Source organism: Temnothorax americanus, unplaced genomic scaffold, assembly GCF_048541705.1.
Source record: "Temnothorax americanus isolate GAGA-0224 unplaced genomic scaffold, ASM4854170v1 Scaffold13, whole genome shotgun sequence".
Taxonomy (NCBI): Eukaryota; Metazoa; Arthropoda; class Insecta; order Hymenoptera; family Formicidae; genus Temnothorax; species Temnothorax americanus.
The window spans coordinates 4,210,680-4,228,911 of record NW_027509264.1 but is presented as its reverse complement, the minus strand read 5'-3'; the positions used below and the strand labels follow the sequence as shown (position 1 = coordinate 4,228,911).

Here is an 18,232-nt window from a genome sequence, read left to right as displayed (position 1 = left end):
GGTTCAATTTGCTCATATTCCTGATTCTGTTGGTCCTGAGACTCGATCAGAGAATACAATGGAATTGGTTCATAGTTTTTATCCCAATGTGGCTCTACGATAACATTCTTCTTATTTACATTGTTTTTAACATGATTTCGCACTGCAAGAACGGACGTGTTAACAGTTTGCAGCGAGAAGCAAGTATTTTATAGCTTGGCGAGATACGTAGATTTTTTTTTTCATCCTCTCGCAATTGAAAATATTTTATTCCAATTTGTGTTTATGCGCGTATTCATTTTCTACGAGTATTAAATAGTTTAATAATAAATAAAGAAACCTGATAATATTAAAAAAAATATAGTCCCTACCGATATAACAAATATCCAGCTAATTAAATAAAATTAGATTTTAATATATGGTATGGCAATAAAATTGTTTCAGGCATGGTATATGATAGCTGTGATTTTGAAACTGTGCGCTCAGATCTTGATTTGTCTGAAACTGGAGGCTCCTCACTGGTCTCTACCAGCCAAGGCGGTACTGGCGCCGTTCTGGCTGCTGCTTCCAGTATTAGCCGTAGATGTCTTTATTCATTTAATACACCAATCTAGATATTGACGACGGACGAGCTTCAGCTTGTTTCGAGTTACTTGAGGGAACCTGGGAATGTATGTATATTGTTGTGTTGATAAAAAAATTATCTTGCGGATGTTGCTCCACATGATCAAATATATAATTAACATTAATATACTTGTTTATTTTTATAAAATATTTACACATGCAACATTTATATTTTTATATTGAATAATAAAGCGTCATGTCTCTGTTTCATATATATTAATTTATATATTTAATCGTATGAAAATATAAAAATATTCTATATCTATTCATTTGTTTCATTCATTCGTTCAGTCATTTATTCACTTATTCAAACGTAAGACTAAGTTTTTCCTGAAGTAGATTTTCATTTGTAACAGAAATCTAAGAACATACAGTAATTACAAGGTATAGGTCTAGTCTACTATAAATACTTGGTGTTGCACAAGGCCAAATAGGACAGAGTTAAAAATAAATAACTTCGTGGCAGTGCTTGTTGTAGCAATCTTCTCATCGGTAAATGAAAGTGTATTTTCCAAGAATCGTTAATTTATACTTTATACTAGTGCTATTGTCGGTGAATTCAATTCAATTCAATTCAACTCGATAGAAAAAAATAGAAGCAAGTCATTAACTGCACACAGGAGAGAGGAAGAGAGAATTGCTCTTATGATTACGCAACGTTCACTCATAAAAGCCTTTTCCTTTGTATCGTGTACTGTATAATTATTGTGACAACCATCTGTGAACGACAAACTGGTTTTGCAGTAGCTGTGAAGAAAAAGGTGATCAATGTAATTAGAATGTAATTATGAAAGAAGAAGACAGGCTAGAGTAATACCTAACAGTTTTCCAATATTGGTTATGGCAGAACATAGTAATTGAACATATTTCTGTATAAGTTTAGCATTTTTTTTAGGTATATTTTCATTTTTTTTCTCACACAAACACATAAGAAAAAAACCATATCTTTTAATTATCTCTAACTCAACTGTGACACACTCTATATAAATATTTACAACGTTAAATTTTAGGTGACAATGTGGCTTTTTATACTTTTTTATTTATCATTTATATTACAAAAATCTGAAACTGCATCTGAAAATGACATAGTAACGGTGAAAGAAGCGACAGCTGGACACTTAGCTGAGCTTCCATGCTTAAGTATCGATGAACATCATCGTTTCATGTTCTGGCAATTTGGAACTAACAATGTCATTGGTCCAGGGAATCCTTTAAATGAAAAGAAATATAATTATGAAGTATTGAGTGGCACGCTTCAAATCAGAGTAAGTTTTTAGATGTACCGTGTATTTAAAAATTTTTCTATTTTAAATAACAGTTTATTTATGTAATCGATATGTACCAAGATGTATGTTATATATTTCATAATTATATTTATAATTTTTATAGGGTGTGTCAACAGCGGAATCTGGATTTTATAAATGTTTTTCAAAAGGCCTATTTGACGATTCTCAATTGAAAGTTCATTCTGTTGAATTGATAGTTTCAAATGAGTGGGAGCAACTTTGGGAAAATGATTTTGAGGTATTTAATACACGTAACATGGAAAAAAAAAAACAATTACAATTTTACATTTTATTAAAATGTATATTTGAATAGACAAATCTGTTACGGGGAATGACTGCTGTTATGGTACTGGTTGTCGCTGTAGCTGTTGTTCTTCTAATTATTACTGTTAAGAGAAAAAGGAGTCAAAGATTCTTTGGTAATTTTTTAATAAAAATTGATATATTGAAGGAAGATGCACTTTCGCATTGAAAATAGGATCATCTTTCGATCATTTTTTCAGATCTGGAGGAGTCGAGAGAAAATTCTCCAGAACGATATACGCCAGATAATAGACCTGGTGTTTCGTCAGGCATCGAAAACGTTGGAATGGATAACGCTGTTCTTGACATCGATTTCCCTAAAGTATTTAACCAAATGCAGAAGGAACAAGCAATGCCATAAGTTGTAATTGTATATAACAGGAAATTACATTATTACATTTTAGTGTTTTTCTTTATCCTTATATGTACATATATAAATGTATATTTTGTAACAGATTATATTCGCTTTCTCTCTCTTATTGTATAACTAATAACGTTTAGTTAATTTTAACGTATTTTACATGTATTTTAGAAATATACTATATCTTGCAATAACTCTATATTTATTCAAAATTTGAAAAATAATTAAATCAAGATTTTTCAATTACACAAGAAATTGTTACGTGTAGTCATCTTTTTGCACGTACAAATTATTCATACCTTAAACATATTTTACTTCCACCTCAGCTATTTTCTTCCTTATAAAACTTTTGAACGTCAGTTTTTGTGTCTTCCGCAGAAAAAGGTACGCTAGGCGTGGACTGTGGTATCCATCGTGTTTTCCACAGAACGCCCTTCCTCCTCCTCATCGTCTTCATCCTCAGGTTCCGCTTCAGTCTCGAGTAAACGAATCTTTCTATTATTTTCACTCAAAATAGCAGCTACTTTCCGAGGACCACTGACCGCTAGTCGTCTCGCAGATATTCCTTGAAACGGTTTCGGCAACGTCGCACCGATGAAATCGGTTATCGATGCTGTACCATCATTGTCTCCATACTCAAGCTTAGATATACCGTGTAATGGCATTTGTATGAGAAACGACGCGTGAGTTTGTTTATTTAACATAAGCAAGCTGAGATAATCTTGCGAGTAAAATTGCAGATCTACCATCACGGTATCGACACTCTCTCTTTCATTTGGAGATTCTCCTAGACAGACAGAAAAGTGAATTAATATGTTATAGATATATAATGGAGAAATAAATTTTCAATGTGTATATTATAATTGTACGAAATACACGCTACTGACCTTGCCTGTGACTCACGTCTATCGTAACCGTCTTTGAACTAAGAGGTACAGATTCAGTAGACGAATACTTTATGTTAAAAAGTCTTAAAAATTTGCTGCCAGTATCGCTCATAGCTAATAAAAGATTTCCATCGTTTGTCACAATTTGCGAGGACAACGTGACAGATGCGAATGATGGTAGAGAGATAGAGATCATTACAAAGTGATCGACTAAGCTCTGATAGGCTTCAGCGAAAACATGTTCTACAGCAGAGACTAATTTTACATGAGATTGTAGTAAAGATAAATTGAAATTCTGCTTTACTATATGCCCATAATTGCGCAAGCAATCGTTTGTATCAAGCATAGCGGCCCATTCGCTTCCCTCCGAAGTCAAGGGAGTTTGCAGATTTTCACGACGTAAATATTGACCCAATTTTTCTAAATTTACCCTGCCGTTCGCTCTTGGCTTGTCAAAATCACTTAGAAATTCTGCGATAAATGTTAATTCCTGCTGACTTACACGGCACACTTCCGATGGTGCTCTTTCATCCGCTAGTTGGAGAATGGCTACATATAACCACCTATAGATGCAATAAAAATTGAAACAATTAAACAACACATAAACCACAACAAGTTAATTAATCAATTCAATATTTGACTTGTACCGGAAAAATGCTTTGTAATTGCGCATACTCTGATCTATAACTTGCTCAATCTCATATGATTTCGCCAGGAAAGCCTCAGATTCATTAATGGCATTGGTTACGAGTGTTTCGTCGCGTAATCCTAACGCTTCATATGTGCCACCTATTCTCACCATACCTCTTAATTCAGCTAACTGATAAACTAAGGCCATACCGACGCTAGTTAAATTTTTCGAGACGAGTTTCTACAAAAGTAATGTTTAACAAATTCAAAGTTCGTGATTATATATGATTAAAACTTAAAAAATATAATATATTTCGCAATACCTGTATATTACTATAACACATTTCAATACTTTGTCCGAATTTTTTTAATCCTTTCTCCGTGAGATCTCTAAGTAGGAAAGTTTCTAAATTTTTCGTCGGTATTCCGATCATCAATAGTTCCAAAAAGTCTGCAGACATGGTACCAGGTAGATTTGCCGCCGCATATCGCGTGAGTTTTTCATCCATTTCCAAGAGTATCGTTTCCCAAGCTTCGCAAGTGGCCATCAAGGTATGCGAGAGATAATCTTTCAAACATTCTATGTTGGCTTGAGTTTGCGCAACCTGAAAATAAAATATATAAATTCCAACTAACTTAACAAATTTCTAAATTATCGTGCGAAACACACTTTAGGAAACGATGCCTTTCGCTTTATCTTTGTTATAAATTGTAACATGTACCATCATTCTCGAGATACCTTGAGAAACGCTGAGCTTCTCTCAAATAATGGACAAGATACCCTAGTTGTCTCAACACAATTATCATTTCTCCATGTAATCCATATTGGGTTATTAGATCCACCTGTGATCTGCAAGATTGGTCCATGGCCCACAGTTATAGTCCCACAATAAAACATGCCAAAAATGTACATTAATACCGTGCCATCTTTTTGACCGATCTATAAGAAATACATATGGCTGTTAATCATACAGTCACAAAACGCTATGCGTCTATTAGAATTGTGCTTTACGATATTTACAAAGAGCATATCTAGGATGTGAGATAAAAATTCTTTCCGCTCAGGTTCCGTACTATAACTTCTGATTAAACTGGGCAGAAGTGGCAGATATTCGCCCGTAGGTTTATTAGTTTTATCATTTTCCAATGAACTTTCCCGTTCGGTATTAGACAGGGACAACCACTTGACGCAAACGGTCAATTCGTTCGCGGGCAATTTGGTTTTGTGAATAACATTTTTAGTCTCGACGTCAACGAGACACAACAGCTTGGAAATCTCGTAGCACACCGCAAGCAGCTTTCCATCTGGTCTCCACGCCAAATGGGCAGCGGTATCGGATTCATCTTGAGGACTCAACAACCATACTCTCTGCCACTGAAGCCTATGAAGGACCACTTCGCCTGTGAGATATCATATTGCGAATATAACGATTAGTTTTCTAAAATTCTCAACATACATCTGTACAGTTAAACGAAGTAATTCTGCCATTTTATAAGTAATTATAAAAAAAGGAGGAAGAGAGATAAATATATTAACTTTAATTAGCGTCGATGGTATTAACAGCGACAGTTTTCAGATCTAACCTTTGACATTGCTGATGGCTAAAAGATCCATTTTCGGTGACCACAGCATCGTCGTCACCTCTGCAGGGAGCAAACGCTCCTCCAATTGTCTCATGGTACCAGCCATATCTCTGACTTGTTTTTAAAGACAATACCTGACAGAAAATCCTTCACCCTGGCGACTGTCTAAATCCGAACGCGTTGCTTTAATTGTACGCTTGCCTACATTCTACATTCGCAAAACTTTGAGGAAAATCTAATCTCTCTCGTACACAAACATCAGATCTCGTATCGTTAGAATGAAAATTCGTTAACGCGCGTGCATTGCGTTTACTCACTGCGAACTTTCGAAAAATCATTAGCGTTTAGCGTTCTTTCTCCTTTCTCCCGACTTTTATCAGTCGAATCGCACGAACGATCAATGGATAACTGCTAAAATGCAGTTTTACAGAAACATATAATATTTCTGCGTCGTAAATACATATTTTTGTATAAAATATTTGGATTAATAATAAAATTATCGCTATATAGGTTAAGTCGAAGCGTCCAAAGTCCAAATTTCGGCCACGTGACTTCTGTAAGGTTCTGTCGATATTTATTAAAATATCATATCGATATTATCGGCTATTTTTATACCGTTCGTCGATTTACGCCACTTGATATAGGCAGTACCGAGTGTTGACGAGCGACAGCGCCACCGTGTAACTTTAACGCCTATTTTAAATTTACGCGCGGCACTTTCGGGTTCCATTTCCGTGACTTCCGTGTTCCGTGTCGCGGTTTTATCACTCGCCTTATTTTTCCGCGTTGTATTTTGCAACGAATTGCAGTACGAGCTGCGCGAAATTGCGTCGAAATCTCGAAATATCGTCGTCGTTTCCTCGCGGGTGCGCGAGGAAAGAAACGCGTCGGTTTTCGAATTTCAAGTGGAAGTATAATTCGTCGTATTCGTGTAGCGGGTAGCGGGTCGAGAGCTAGGTTACTTCTCCTTCTCTAACGGTAAGTCCATTTGTATACGTAGAAGAATCTGCTCCAAATTTTCAGTTTGCTCGGTCGTTCGTTTCGAGGGTTGAGTCCATCGGCTTATCAAGATATTATCATATGTGTGTGCGTTGACGTAGAAATATCTGGACCGAGACCGCGACGCCGACGGGCCGACCGAGCATATTTCCGCCAAGTCGATCGAAGCTTGGAGGGAAAGGGAGAATCTTGAAGACCGCGATTATGGAATACGTAATAAATCACAGCAATGTCTCGGTTAAAATTACGTCAACGGGACGTTAAAATAGATATCGCGGGAGCTTTCCAGCAAGCGATACAAAAATCGACACAAATGTCTATATAACGTTCTATATATATATCTTTCTGTTTTGGGGTAATCAGTAGCAAAGTCAAAACGACACTTAATTGTGTTGACTTGTGTCGCTTGCTGAAATGTGTCGATACACATAACTTTTTTATTAGCATCAATTCGAATGGCATAATTAGGCAATTCGTCCGTCCCGCGTGCATCAAAGCGTGCTTACGCGACGGCTCGACGGGGACGGGGACGGGGACGGCGACGGCGACGGCGACGGCGACGGCGACGGCGACAACGACGACGACGACAGCGTTCTCTAATATGCAACGAGCGCAGGCAGCGATAGGTGACAGGAATACGGGAAGGCGATAAGGACCGCCGTTGTTTAGGTCTGCTCCGTCTCCGGACGGTACAGAGATATCGCTTCGTATCAACAGGACTATTCCTTTGTGACTCGCGTGCATACACGCCGCGCCGTATCGGAGCTTATGGGGTGTATGTACGTACATAAGTGTATGGTGTATGTATATAGGTACGCGTCTGGGGCGTCTGGGGCGTCTGGGCGTCTCTGCACGATCTGCATTAGAGACGATCGAGGGTCTCTAATCTGCATCTGCATATAGTGCGCGCGAGGCGTTTGCGCGAGGCGACTGCGTATCGCGTATAGCCGATCGTCGTCGACGCTCGACGACTCGACGCCGAGTGCGTGTAAATTCAACGTGTAAATTTGAATCTCGATCGCCCGAGCGGATGTCCGCTCGCCGCGTGCTTCCGAATATATTGCTATTTAGAATGCTATCTTTCGGGAACAAACGAAATTCGATTTTTAAAACTGCACAGTGCACACAATTGTATATTTTTAATTTGTAAATGGGGCAGAATAAAATAATTTAAAAAATAGAAAGTTTATTTTCGTTCACGACTACGAATTTAAAAAATAATTTAAAAAAACGAACGACGGGACTTGAGATTTCTTGAATTTTTTGGGAAACTTAAAGTCAAACGAATGTGACCGATTTATAACTCGATGTTGAGAAGAGATGCCCAATGTAATAATTGTAACGGATGTAATTATCATAATACTATAGTTTTTAGGATTTTAGGGAAGATATGAGTCACGTATTGCGAATGCATTATCCGCGCGCACGTGTCATCAATTGGACAATTAATTATCAGAGATGATTAATTAAATGCATACAAAAACAAGAATATGAGGATCGCGCGACCTAGTTTATTACTCATGGGTACTGTTTTAAATGCGACGCTATTCATTTCGAAGGATTAAACGGTCCGCAATGGCAGGTAGTCTTTAGAAACGCATAACACACGGTCCCTTCAATAACTCTGTGCGCGCGCGTATATAACGTATATATAACGTCACTGTGATATTTTGCCACGAACGAGGAACGAGCTCCGCTTAAACACGTATCGGATAATGTAACAATATCATTTGTAGCATTAATACCGTTTGCCCCGGTTTGTGTAAATTTCATTATACTTGCATTCGCATTGTCGACCGCAATTATCTTTATAGCGACATAATGCGCGATATTATACGTCGTTAATTTATCGGTTGCCCTTATGGACTGGCTTTCGAGAATACGAGAAATTCTAAATATCCAGTCAATGAGAAAAGCGTGTTAGCGATCAATTTTGTATCGAGCTCGTGATTTTCTGGAATCGATTTGTTCGGACGTGTCGATATGAATCTCCTGTTTGACAATAGACATCTCTGCATTTTTATTTCGTCGATCTGTTTTCATCGCACAATCAGTTTTTTTGCAGATAGATGTTGAAAATAACTTAATAACTAAAATGACATTTTAGATATCGATATTCCTTTTGCGACAGCGTACTGCCGACGATAAATTTGATTGTGATTTGATTATGATTGAGAAGACGGCATTTTTAAATATCGATTTCAAGCTTTTCAGTAAAATATGTAAAATAAAAAAGAGGTCTAAAGAATCAAAATATGTAAGATAAAAGTGGCGTAAAGAATAAATTACATTTCACGAAATAATTCAGATATTGTGCAAAGATATGTTATAACGCTTCAGATTAAGTCGAGGATTATTTAGAAGAGAAAAACTCATCCAAATATCGGCAATATAAAAAGAATAAATACATCGGTAAAGACTGAAGAGCTTTCGAAGCACGTGTATTCTAAAGTTAGAACCTACTTTAGAATCTCTTAGCGCGATAAAAAGATGTTATGGTTAAATTGATTAAATATAGATTCTTAGCAGTTTAGAGCGCGTATTTATATATATATATATATATATATGTATTTTTTATTTTTTTTTCAATGCAGTGTGTGCTCCAATCTGAATCGAGAGAGGAGGCTACCCGAAACGAAACGGGGACCGAAAGAATGGAGAAAACGCGAATGGCACGAAGGAAAAAGTGGGGCGGAGGAAGCTTGGCGAACGGCAGCGAGAATGAGAAGAGGGAATAAAGGGTGAGTAAGAAAGAGATGACGAACGTTATTAACACTGTGCATCGTGTACCAGCTACGTAGTCCGAGAACCGGGTAGCGAGGCTTTTTATTGCTCGAGAGATAGGTAAATCACGGCGAAATACCGGAAGTTGGCGACTTTTCGCCGCGTGCTTTACCCTGATTAAACTCCGTTATATTCGCGGACGAGTCGAGACATTTAACTGTAAGGTTGTCCTGAGTCGAGTTTCCACTTTTGTCTATGTTGCACACTCCCGGCATAGTATCCACATCTGTGCGTCCGTAACCTCCCGCGACAAGAGAGAGAAAGACCAGAAAGAAGAGAAAAACTTTTGCGCGATCTTCTCACAAAATTCATAAAGTAGAATGTCTAAAATAATACAGAAACCATTAAATGTATTTTTTTTCAGTAAAAAGAGATCTTGATAAATTTATTGTATAATGCTCCACAAAAGTAATGGAAAATAGTTATTTTCTACGAGAATTGCTAAAAATATACGTAGTGTCTAAAATAAAATAATCTTTTTCTATAATTATTCCGAATCTATTGTCACCGGTTATGTTATTTATGTTGCTGCTAAAATTATCCGTCATCTCGAATGAACATTTACACGGTGACGATGACAATGAGATGGGATATACGAATTCCTTTTTGCTTACATCGTTTACCGTGTACCGCAGGTGGGTCCGCAAACATAAATCGGTAGCCGCAAAATCGATGGCGCGCACGGTACATTTCTCGCGCCTTTCCGCCGTAACGTGTTGCAACCCTGTGCTGCTCGTCCCCATTTGTACGTCTACGAAATTTCATTTCCAATTCCAATGGACACCAATCTCCAAATTGAGCGCCGTTGCGCACGCGGTTCACGAGCAATCGTTTGTTCGACGGTTACGGACGGTCGTATCTTACGAATTTTATGATTTGAATTCGGAGCGCTCAGCGTAAAAGAAACGTGGTTTCGCTTCAACTTGATTGCAGCTCCGTGAATAAGGATCATTTACACGCGATAAAATCAGTGATATTTCAGAGATTGAGTGCCGTGTATATCTTGATAGAACTGCATTGACAAAAATAAAGTAAAAGATCGAACAAAATTCACTCGAACAGATATCACGCGTACGAAACGCGAAATTTGACGTTAACCCGTCTGCCATTGATGGCAGCCTCAAGTAAAATAAATTAAGCTTCTCGATATATATATTCGACTACATCACGCTTCCAATTGTTTCGTTCAATTTAATTTATTTCGCTTTTCAAGCCCGTTTATTGACCGCACATATTTATCGCCGGCTCGCCGGCTATTCGTATACAGCTATCCGTATCTCTTTTGTTTGTCTCTTTACAGTACGATACAAAATTTAGAAAGTATCGTGTAATACTGTAATGTGTCACTTTATCGAGATTCTGTGCTTGGACAACGCGATTATTGAAAAATGTGACACACTTTATTTGAAATTTCGCGCTTGACTTGACTAAACACATTTTCGAGGGACGCTCTTATCGTGCTTCGAGCACATTAACATTAGCGAGCGATCTGATTTATGCCGAGATAACGGTTTGTTACATCGATAGTACCTTGAATGAAATCGTCTTTTCTGTATGTAATAGAGCATCGTTAGAGCCGTGAAAATGATAAAACAAAAACTATTTTTCTCTACTAATATCTTATCGCGCGTGATATTAATGAAATATGTGGTTTCCGCTGGCGTACGAAGCGAAACGATTGTACCGCGGCGCGATATTAAACACGGCCACGTACCATTTCGAGATCGCGGCGTAAAGTAGAAAAAGAATCCGTTACCAAGAAACGCTAACTGAATCTCGCGCTGTAACGAAATGCATTGCATCAAGCTGGATTTACCGGCATTTCTCCGCGGCGGAAACCTCAATGTCGGAGTCATGTAAAAAAGTCTGATTTCACTTAGTAGCGCGTTCTCCGCGCATCATAGTTTCGCGTTTCTCGCATCGCATTGCAGTTGCACGGCTCGTCGATGAATTTTCATGCGCTTGGCGTGCATCTCGCGCAGCTATATGTATGTCATTGCAGCCATTATTTCGGACAGCGAAACGGCTAAGTCCTTGGAACACCCGGCTCAACTTCGGATTGCGCTCCGCTCCCGTCCCAACTTGGCTAATTGTGCTTCAGACGGTGTTCCGGCATTTATATCTTTGCTCGCGCGGTTCAAGTTATTTCGTGGCCCTAAACAGTACGAGCATGCTTATCGTGCTTCGAGGACATTAGATTGGCACGGCAAATGCGTTCCGGGAGGAGGATAGCGCTTGTCATCCTGTTAGCTTAACAGCACATCGTTATTATATATCACTTATTGCATTAATGGCGTTAAAGAATATTAACGTCTTTAACTGCATGCACGCACACACAGACACAGACACACACATTTTGATTTACATTTTGGTTTAGTTTCGCCGAGGTTTACGATTTGTTAACGTTAACGTTCAGCAACATCTATGTCTATTGAAGTAAGATCGATGGTGCAGTCGAGTCATTATATATTTTAGTTTTTCCTAAAGTTTTGACCCAACAAGTATCTCTTTTTGCGAAAAGTTGTAGCGCAAATGAAAACCGATAGAGAGTAGAGATATTAGAACTCTCGCTGGACGTTGGTATGTTTCGCGAAACGTGGGAGAATTTGCTGACGCATGAAAAGCGTATTTCGTGAAAAAAGTGTTGGGGCTCCGGCAAATAGAAACGATTTACGTGACGTAAGGATTGTCAAATTTTTTTCGGCCACTACGCAACATGTATGATACATTTGTAAATTTCTATTGGCGTTAAAAACTTTCATCGTCGGAAAGATAGTTATAGAAAGTCGAATTTCGTTATTGATAATGATGCGAACGATTTTCTGTTGAATTTTCCGTCTTCTTTTACATCAGAGATGCCTAGCTAAACAAAGTCACATTTTTCTTTTGTTCGAGTTATTCATTCCTTGTGACACAGTTAGACTATTTCGATTAATTTTAAAATCAAATAAAACAAATAATGAATATTTTTAACGATAATGTGTCAGAGAATAAAAATATGTATACCGTAATTCTGCTTGCTCGATGAGAAAGCTGCGATATTTATGCTACGGAGCAAACTTGGCCAGATGGTGGCAAATCCTAAGACGTACACATATGCACGTACGTATGTATCTTGGCAAGATTCTTCTCACAGACGACCGTCTAGGGAAACATGTCGTCAAATATTCCGGAGCACCCCTCTCGAGGCTCGTTCCTCTTCAGGAGCGACTTTTGGATTCGTCTCTCGACCGCTCGTTCTCGTCCCTGAAGAACTTTCGCGACGGCTACTGCGCCGATGGCAACTTGCATGACGACAACGACGATGGCGACAGGTCTCTTGACCTATGCAGGAGAACGAACTGTCAGGAGGTCTGACTGTCCGTCTGGTTATTCTACTTGAAATTCTTAGTCGCGTGCGCGTGCGTTTTGATTAAGGTAGTCGTCTCGTCAGGGCATGTATTAGATAAAGTTTTCGATTTTGGATTTTATATCAAATTATATGATCAGCTTTGCAGTCGATTTTTTCTGTGGCTCCTTACCGACTATTTACTCTAGAAAATCGATCTCGAAAATCACAAATTTTGCATTACTTCATACAGACGGCCAGAAAAAGAAGGCTCTATCACGGTTTCAATCACATATTTTTCGCATTTTTCGATTAGATGAAGTGAGAAAAAACATTGCTTTTTGTACATTAGATTTCGAAGAATCCGATGCAACCATAAAATATATAGTTTACCGGAGATTTCGCTGCTAATTTTTTAGTTTATTTTAGTGAAAATGCGGTAATCGAGCAGACATTCTTTAGTCGAGGTAAGGTTGGGAAAACTTGGCAAGCCGCTGGCTAATCACTGTAGTTGCAGGTTATGAGGCTCGTCTTTCTTAGCCGAATTGAATAGTAATTGACACCCCTGTCATGCGTTTTGAAACCCTTTCTCAGTAATTGTCAAAATTCAATCGAAAAGGAGATGTAACCTCACTTGTAACCTTTCTCGACGACTCGCATGATCAGCTGATCAAAACGGAGTCAAATGAGAAAAATCACATAATTTGGAAAAAAAATAACATACTTTGGCACGTATGAAATTTTACACCATAATTCATAAAATTATTTTTTCCTTAGCAAAAATTGCCTGAAATATATTTCTGAACGTGAAAACCTACAAACAGTCACATGACTAGCACGTAGCGAGACGCCTACCTTAATTGTGTTCTCGGTTAGAACGAGAATCTTCTCTCCTCAAAGTGAAGGTGACGGAACAATAATGCAAATTAAATATTAACTGTTGCTAAATTCACGTAATCGTAAAATGTTTACGTATATTGGCATTTAGTTTTTCAACATAATGATTAATTAATATGACATTTTAATATGTATGATACGACAACAATATAAATATGTAGCTTTAATATAAGAAAAAAATCAAATTTTTCAATACTGTAGATATTAAAAGACATATCATGTTGTACAATAAATATTAAAATGTGAAAAATGGATTATGTCAGATACTAAATATAAATATTAAACGCGTAATTTTTTGTAAATATTTTCATATTTACATATTAAACTGAAATAACTTTGAACGCTTGTATTATACAGCACAGTATGTAATATATGTCAGTTAGGGTGATTTCTTTTCCGGATAACTGCAATATGAAGCAAAAATCTTTCTAACGGAAAACATTTCGCGACGTGTAATATTAACCGCGTTATTGTAATACGATTTATTATCATTGAGTTAATGCGGCGGCTTAACGTGGTTTTTCGAGTATATATAACTTATCTACCTATCCGTCTACATTCTACGTATCAACAATGAGTCTGTCGCCATCTCATCCTCGTGTTGTCTTCGTGTCATTTCGCGAAACTTACGCGTTTCATTTACGTCGAGGTTTTGCGAAGAATCGCGTGTTACACGTTTGTGCGACGCGACGGGTCGTGTCGGCTGCAATTTGCACGCCAAAACGGATTAGCCGCTAGAAACGCGAGGGACCCGAATTTCGCGGGACGGGGACGGAGCACCCATCGGTTTTGCATTTAGTGATTGCGGCGACGTTGTTGCGGTTGTCCGTCAATCGCAATGGTGTGGGACGCGCGACGTATCGAAGCCGACCGCAAAGACAGAAGAGCTGTAAGCGACGTTTCGAGCTGTTGTAACTCGATATACGTTAAAGTCTATCGTTAAACGGCGTGTGAAATTGTTTCAATAATATATAGATTGAATCGGAATCGCTTCTCAATAATTTTTCAGTATTTTCTATTCAATATTTCGGTGGTATCTCTTAAATTATGATTTCGTACTTGTATATATTGTGTAATGTAGAATTGTAGAATTGTAGACAATATGACGATGTGTTTTTCTCAAGTAAAACAAATGCGTTGGGTTAAATCGAGTCCATTAATTATCTCACTTTCATTCGGGTGTGCGTTTTCCATGATTTTATTGAAATAATTGCCCATGGCAAAGACATGGTTCCGCGTAATGCGCGTAATGGCTCGTCAATGGGGATAGGATTATCGGATTCGACGGTAGTCGAAATCAGCTAGTTCGACGTAAAACCGATTGTACACAGCTCAGGCGTAACGCAGATTACAGGTCGATATGTTACCACGCGCATTCTAATATTGTAACGAGGCACTCAGCTGCATTCGAGTATATTTAGTGGAAGTGAATTTATGCACCAGTGATTATGTACTTCACGGAAGAGCGTACTCCTTAAAAGTGGCACAGATTTATGCATCTCGGGAGCATTGCTCCCCAAGTTACTCCCCGGTGTCTCAAAATTCTAAAAAATCCAGAATATAGATATATCGTAAATATAGAATTCATTTTACGAGGACAAGGTGAGTGGAATAAATCTACGATTTATTTCAAAAAATATAGACGTAAAAACGGTATCATGTGGTGCGTATTAACTTTTATTATTAATTTATTGTCGATTGAATCAATATGCTTTTTTGGAACAGAAATAATTGGCTCCATAAAATGTCCAATTTTGCTGTTTTATATGTACAATACCTTTATCGTTTGTTTTGCTGCAAGCGTATCGGTATCTGCCAATCTCTATTTTTTTTCGTTTGCATTTAGTTTGTTACATTAAAATAATTTATATTTTTTATGAGAATGTAGGAAAGCCACATGAAATGCAGGACATGCGTTTAAAGTGTCGTGGAATATTCGTCAGTGAATGCAATGGATGACGAGTCAAAAGATTAGCATATCTCTCTTGCTCTCTCTCTCTCTCTCTCTCTCTCTCTCTCTCTCTCTCTCTCTCTCTCTCTCTCTCTCTCTCCTCTCTTCTTTTTCGCGACCGCATTCTGCATAATCCCAGTCCTTCGTTTTCCTTCAATTTTATCTGTACGTTTCGCTCGCTTCGTTCCACCTTCTCTCGTTTCACGCTCTCGCGGTCCCTTTTTTGCGTCTGTTATTGCACCAACCGTGGGATTAGTTATTCGCGAGCGCATCATGCGTCGTATGTATGGCCGCGTACACATGCGATATTCCATTTTAAGTAAATTTTGCCGTGCCGAGAAAAATTAAATATTTTCGATGAAAAAAATTAAATGTTTCTCGCGTCCCATGCGCTAGTCATTGCGGACCATTTTCCGCGCGCAAATTTATTATAAATTAGGCTTTTCATGAAATCTCATCAGTGAACGGTGGGTGCACGCGCATGGCGTTTTATGGATTCGTCTATCTACTTCAAATATTTGCTATATTTTGGCGGGGAAAAACACGTCACGTTAATGCGCTTATTAACGCGAAGAATTATACGGTTTTCCAGTCGCGCGTTTAAGCATACAGTTCCGTATCAATTATTATTATGCGAGAGCACGTCGAAACGAGTTATAATCTATATTATTATACAATCTCATTTAACGCGATGTTCGATCCTTGATTCCGTGATAAGTATATTTTTTGCATTTTTGTTTATATACGCTTCTCAATTTTATTATATTTTTATAAAATTGTATAATAAAATATATTTTATTATATATATATAAGTAATTTTAATTTTTGCTTAAACTTGAGTTGTTTTATTTCATTATGATTTTTAAATAATAATTAGAAAGAAATAAGTAATTTGAAATTTTATAAAAATTATTTTTCGAAAAATGTATAATTATTGAAATAAATGTCTAATTTAATGATGAAAAAAAAGTTTGATGCGCGTAAGAATTATTTGATTTATATATTTCAAATCATTTATTTATATGCTTCAGAAGATAATGACGCAGATAGTGTCGCATCGAGGGAGCTGAGGACAATCTGAGAGGAGGAGGAGGCCTGGGAGAGGCATCGGGCGCCAGCGGAACAACTTTGCGGTGAATATTATTTTTTATTTTGTATACAAATAATTTTTTCTGTTTATTTTTGAGTAGTTTTATTTCCCCGTGATTTGTAGAAATAATAGTTAGAAGAAAAATAGTAGATAATTTAATATTTTATAAAAATTGATTTTTGTAAAGATTATTTTTGGAAAATGTATAAATATTTAAATATTTAAATATTTATTTAAATATTTATACATTTAAATATTTAATTGAATAATGAATAAAGCGCGCATAAGAATTTTGTTTTAAAACATTAGGTTTTTTAAACATTGTTTTAATATGAATTTTGTATTTGTTTGTTACAGAATCAACGTAGCTACGTAGCAGATATAATTCCGCTGTTGCGCATCGGGGTCGGTGAGTGATAAATTGACATATCTATTGAGATAATTGATAACTGGATTTTACTAATTAAAGTAGTAATATGGCGTGAGATCCAACATATTTATAAAATAGAAGATTTTTTTTAGTTGATTAGGTAATTATTTTAGAGTCAATCAGTTTTACTTTATTTAAAAATAATTTTGAATTAATATATTATATGAAAAATAATTTTAATAATTTGTAAAGTACAAAGAGATATTTTTATTAATTCTAATTGTGTGGGAAATTTATTATCTCTTTCGGATCTTACGTCATTCATCTGAATTTCTCATATCTGCATGCTTTTGAAATGAGGATTCAGCAACGAACCGTTCGAATCGATGAGAATATGCATATGAGCCTTAGATTCTAACGAATGCCGAATGGCGTGTCTAGTAATTTTTATTTATTTATTTTTAAATTACAGTTTCATTATTTATATAAAGTTTATATTTGAAAGTTAACTATAAATTTCATAATCGTGGATCGAATTTTTTCGAATCGAATAAAAACACAAGTCGACATAAAGGTTTCTTTCAAATTGTTTCCAATCTGATACGTTTATTTGTTAATTACTCGATACATATTTTAATACGGACAAACGCGCGTAAAGTATAAATGCGCAATTAATTTGTATACTTATAGAATTATTATTATTATTACTGTTAATTGTTAATTTTGTATTTTATTGATTTAATTAATGTGATGGCTCTTTCGCGACGCGTTCGTGTTTCGCGCATCACAAAAGCGTAAAATCATACGCTTATTGTCGGCGATGATTAGCCGACAACAAAAGGAGTATTTCTCCTTGTCGATTTCTGGCTATATAAAGCCAGGATATGGCCAAGTGTTACAAAAGGTGAGAGTCTACTCTGGCCAGAAGAAAGAAGACGAAGAGGATCGTACTAGGTAGGTTGGTGTGCAACACCAATCGAATTTAAAAAAATACATAGCCCGGTATAGCCTATATATAGCATAAGCCTATAAAGTTTTTTTTTGTATACGTGCAATTGTACATTAAAAAAAAATTATTATTTGCAAGAAAATAGATTTCTTTGAATTTAGTTTCCTTAATTCAAAGAAGTATTAGATAGATTAAGAAAACGTTTTTCTG

General features: G+C 36.9%; 2 protein-coding genes across 3 annotated transcripts; one reads left to right on the top strand and one right to left on the bottom strand.

Annotated features, from left to right (window-relative positions):
- Positions 1-802: 802 nt before the first annotated feature.
- Apc4 (anaphase-promoting complex subunit 4) lies at positions 803-6,195 on the bottom strand. 2 transcript variants are annotated; one of them, XM_077399547.1, is made up of 9 exons: positions 5,972-6,195; positions 5,655-5,819; positions 5,092-5,471; positions 4,810-5,010; positions 4,394-4,675; positions 4,088-4,311; positions 3,441-4,003; positions 2,853-3,340; positions 2,392-2,509 (listed from the first exon to the last, which is right to left on the bottom strand). In XM_077399547.1, the coding sequence occupies exons 2-8, from the start codon at positions 5,758-5,760 to the stop codon at positions 2,943-2,945; spliced, it is 2,154 nt and encodes a 717-aa protein (XP_077255673.1). In that variant the 5' UTR covers positions 5,761-5,819; positions 5,972-6,195; the 3' UTR covers positions 2,392-2,509; positions 2,853-2,942. The 2 variants fall into 2 exon arrangements, with proteins under 2 accessions (XP_077255672.1, XP_077255673.1); XM_077399546.1 differs by lacking the exon at positions 2,392-2,509 and adding an exon at positions 803-1,812 and having other exon boundaries at positions 5,655-6,195.
- Positions 1,620-2,749, top strand: LOC143893822 (uncharacterized). Its single transcript, XM_077399553.1, has 4 exons — positions 1,620-1,868; positions 1,993-2,127; positions 2,203-2,308; positions 2,393-2,749. The coding sequence occupies exons 1-4, from the start codon at positions 1,620-1,622 to the stop codon at positions 2,551-2,553; spliced, it is 651 nt and encodes a 216-aa protein (XP_077255679.1). The 3' UTR covers positions 2,554-2,749.
- Positions 6,196-18,232: the final 12,037 nt, after the last annotated feature.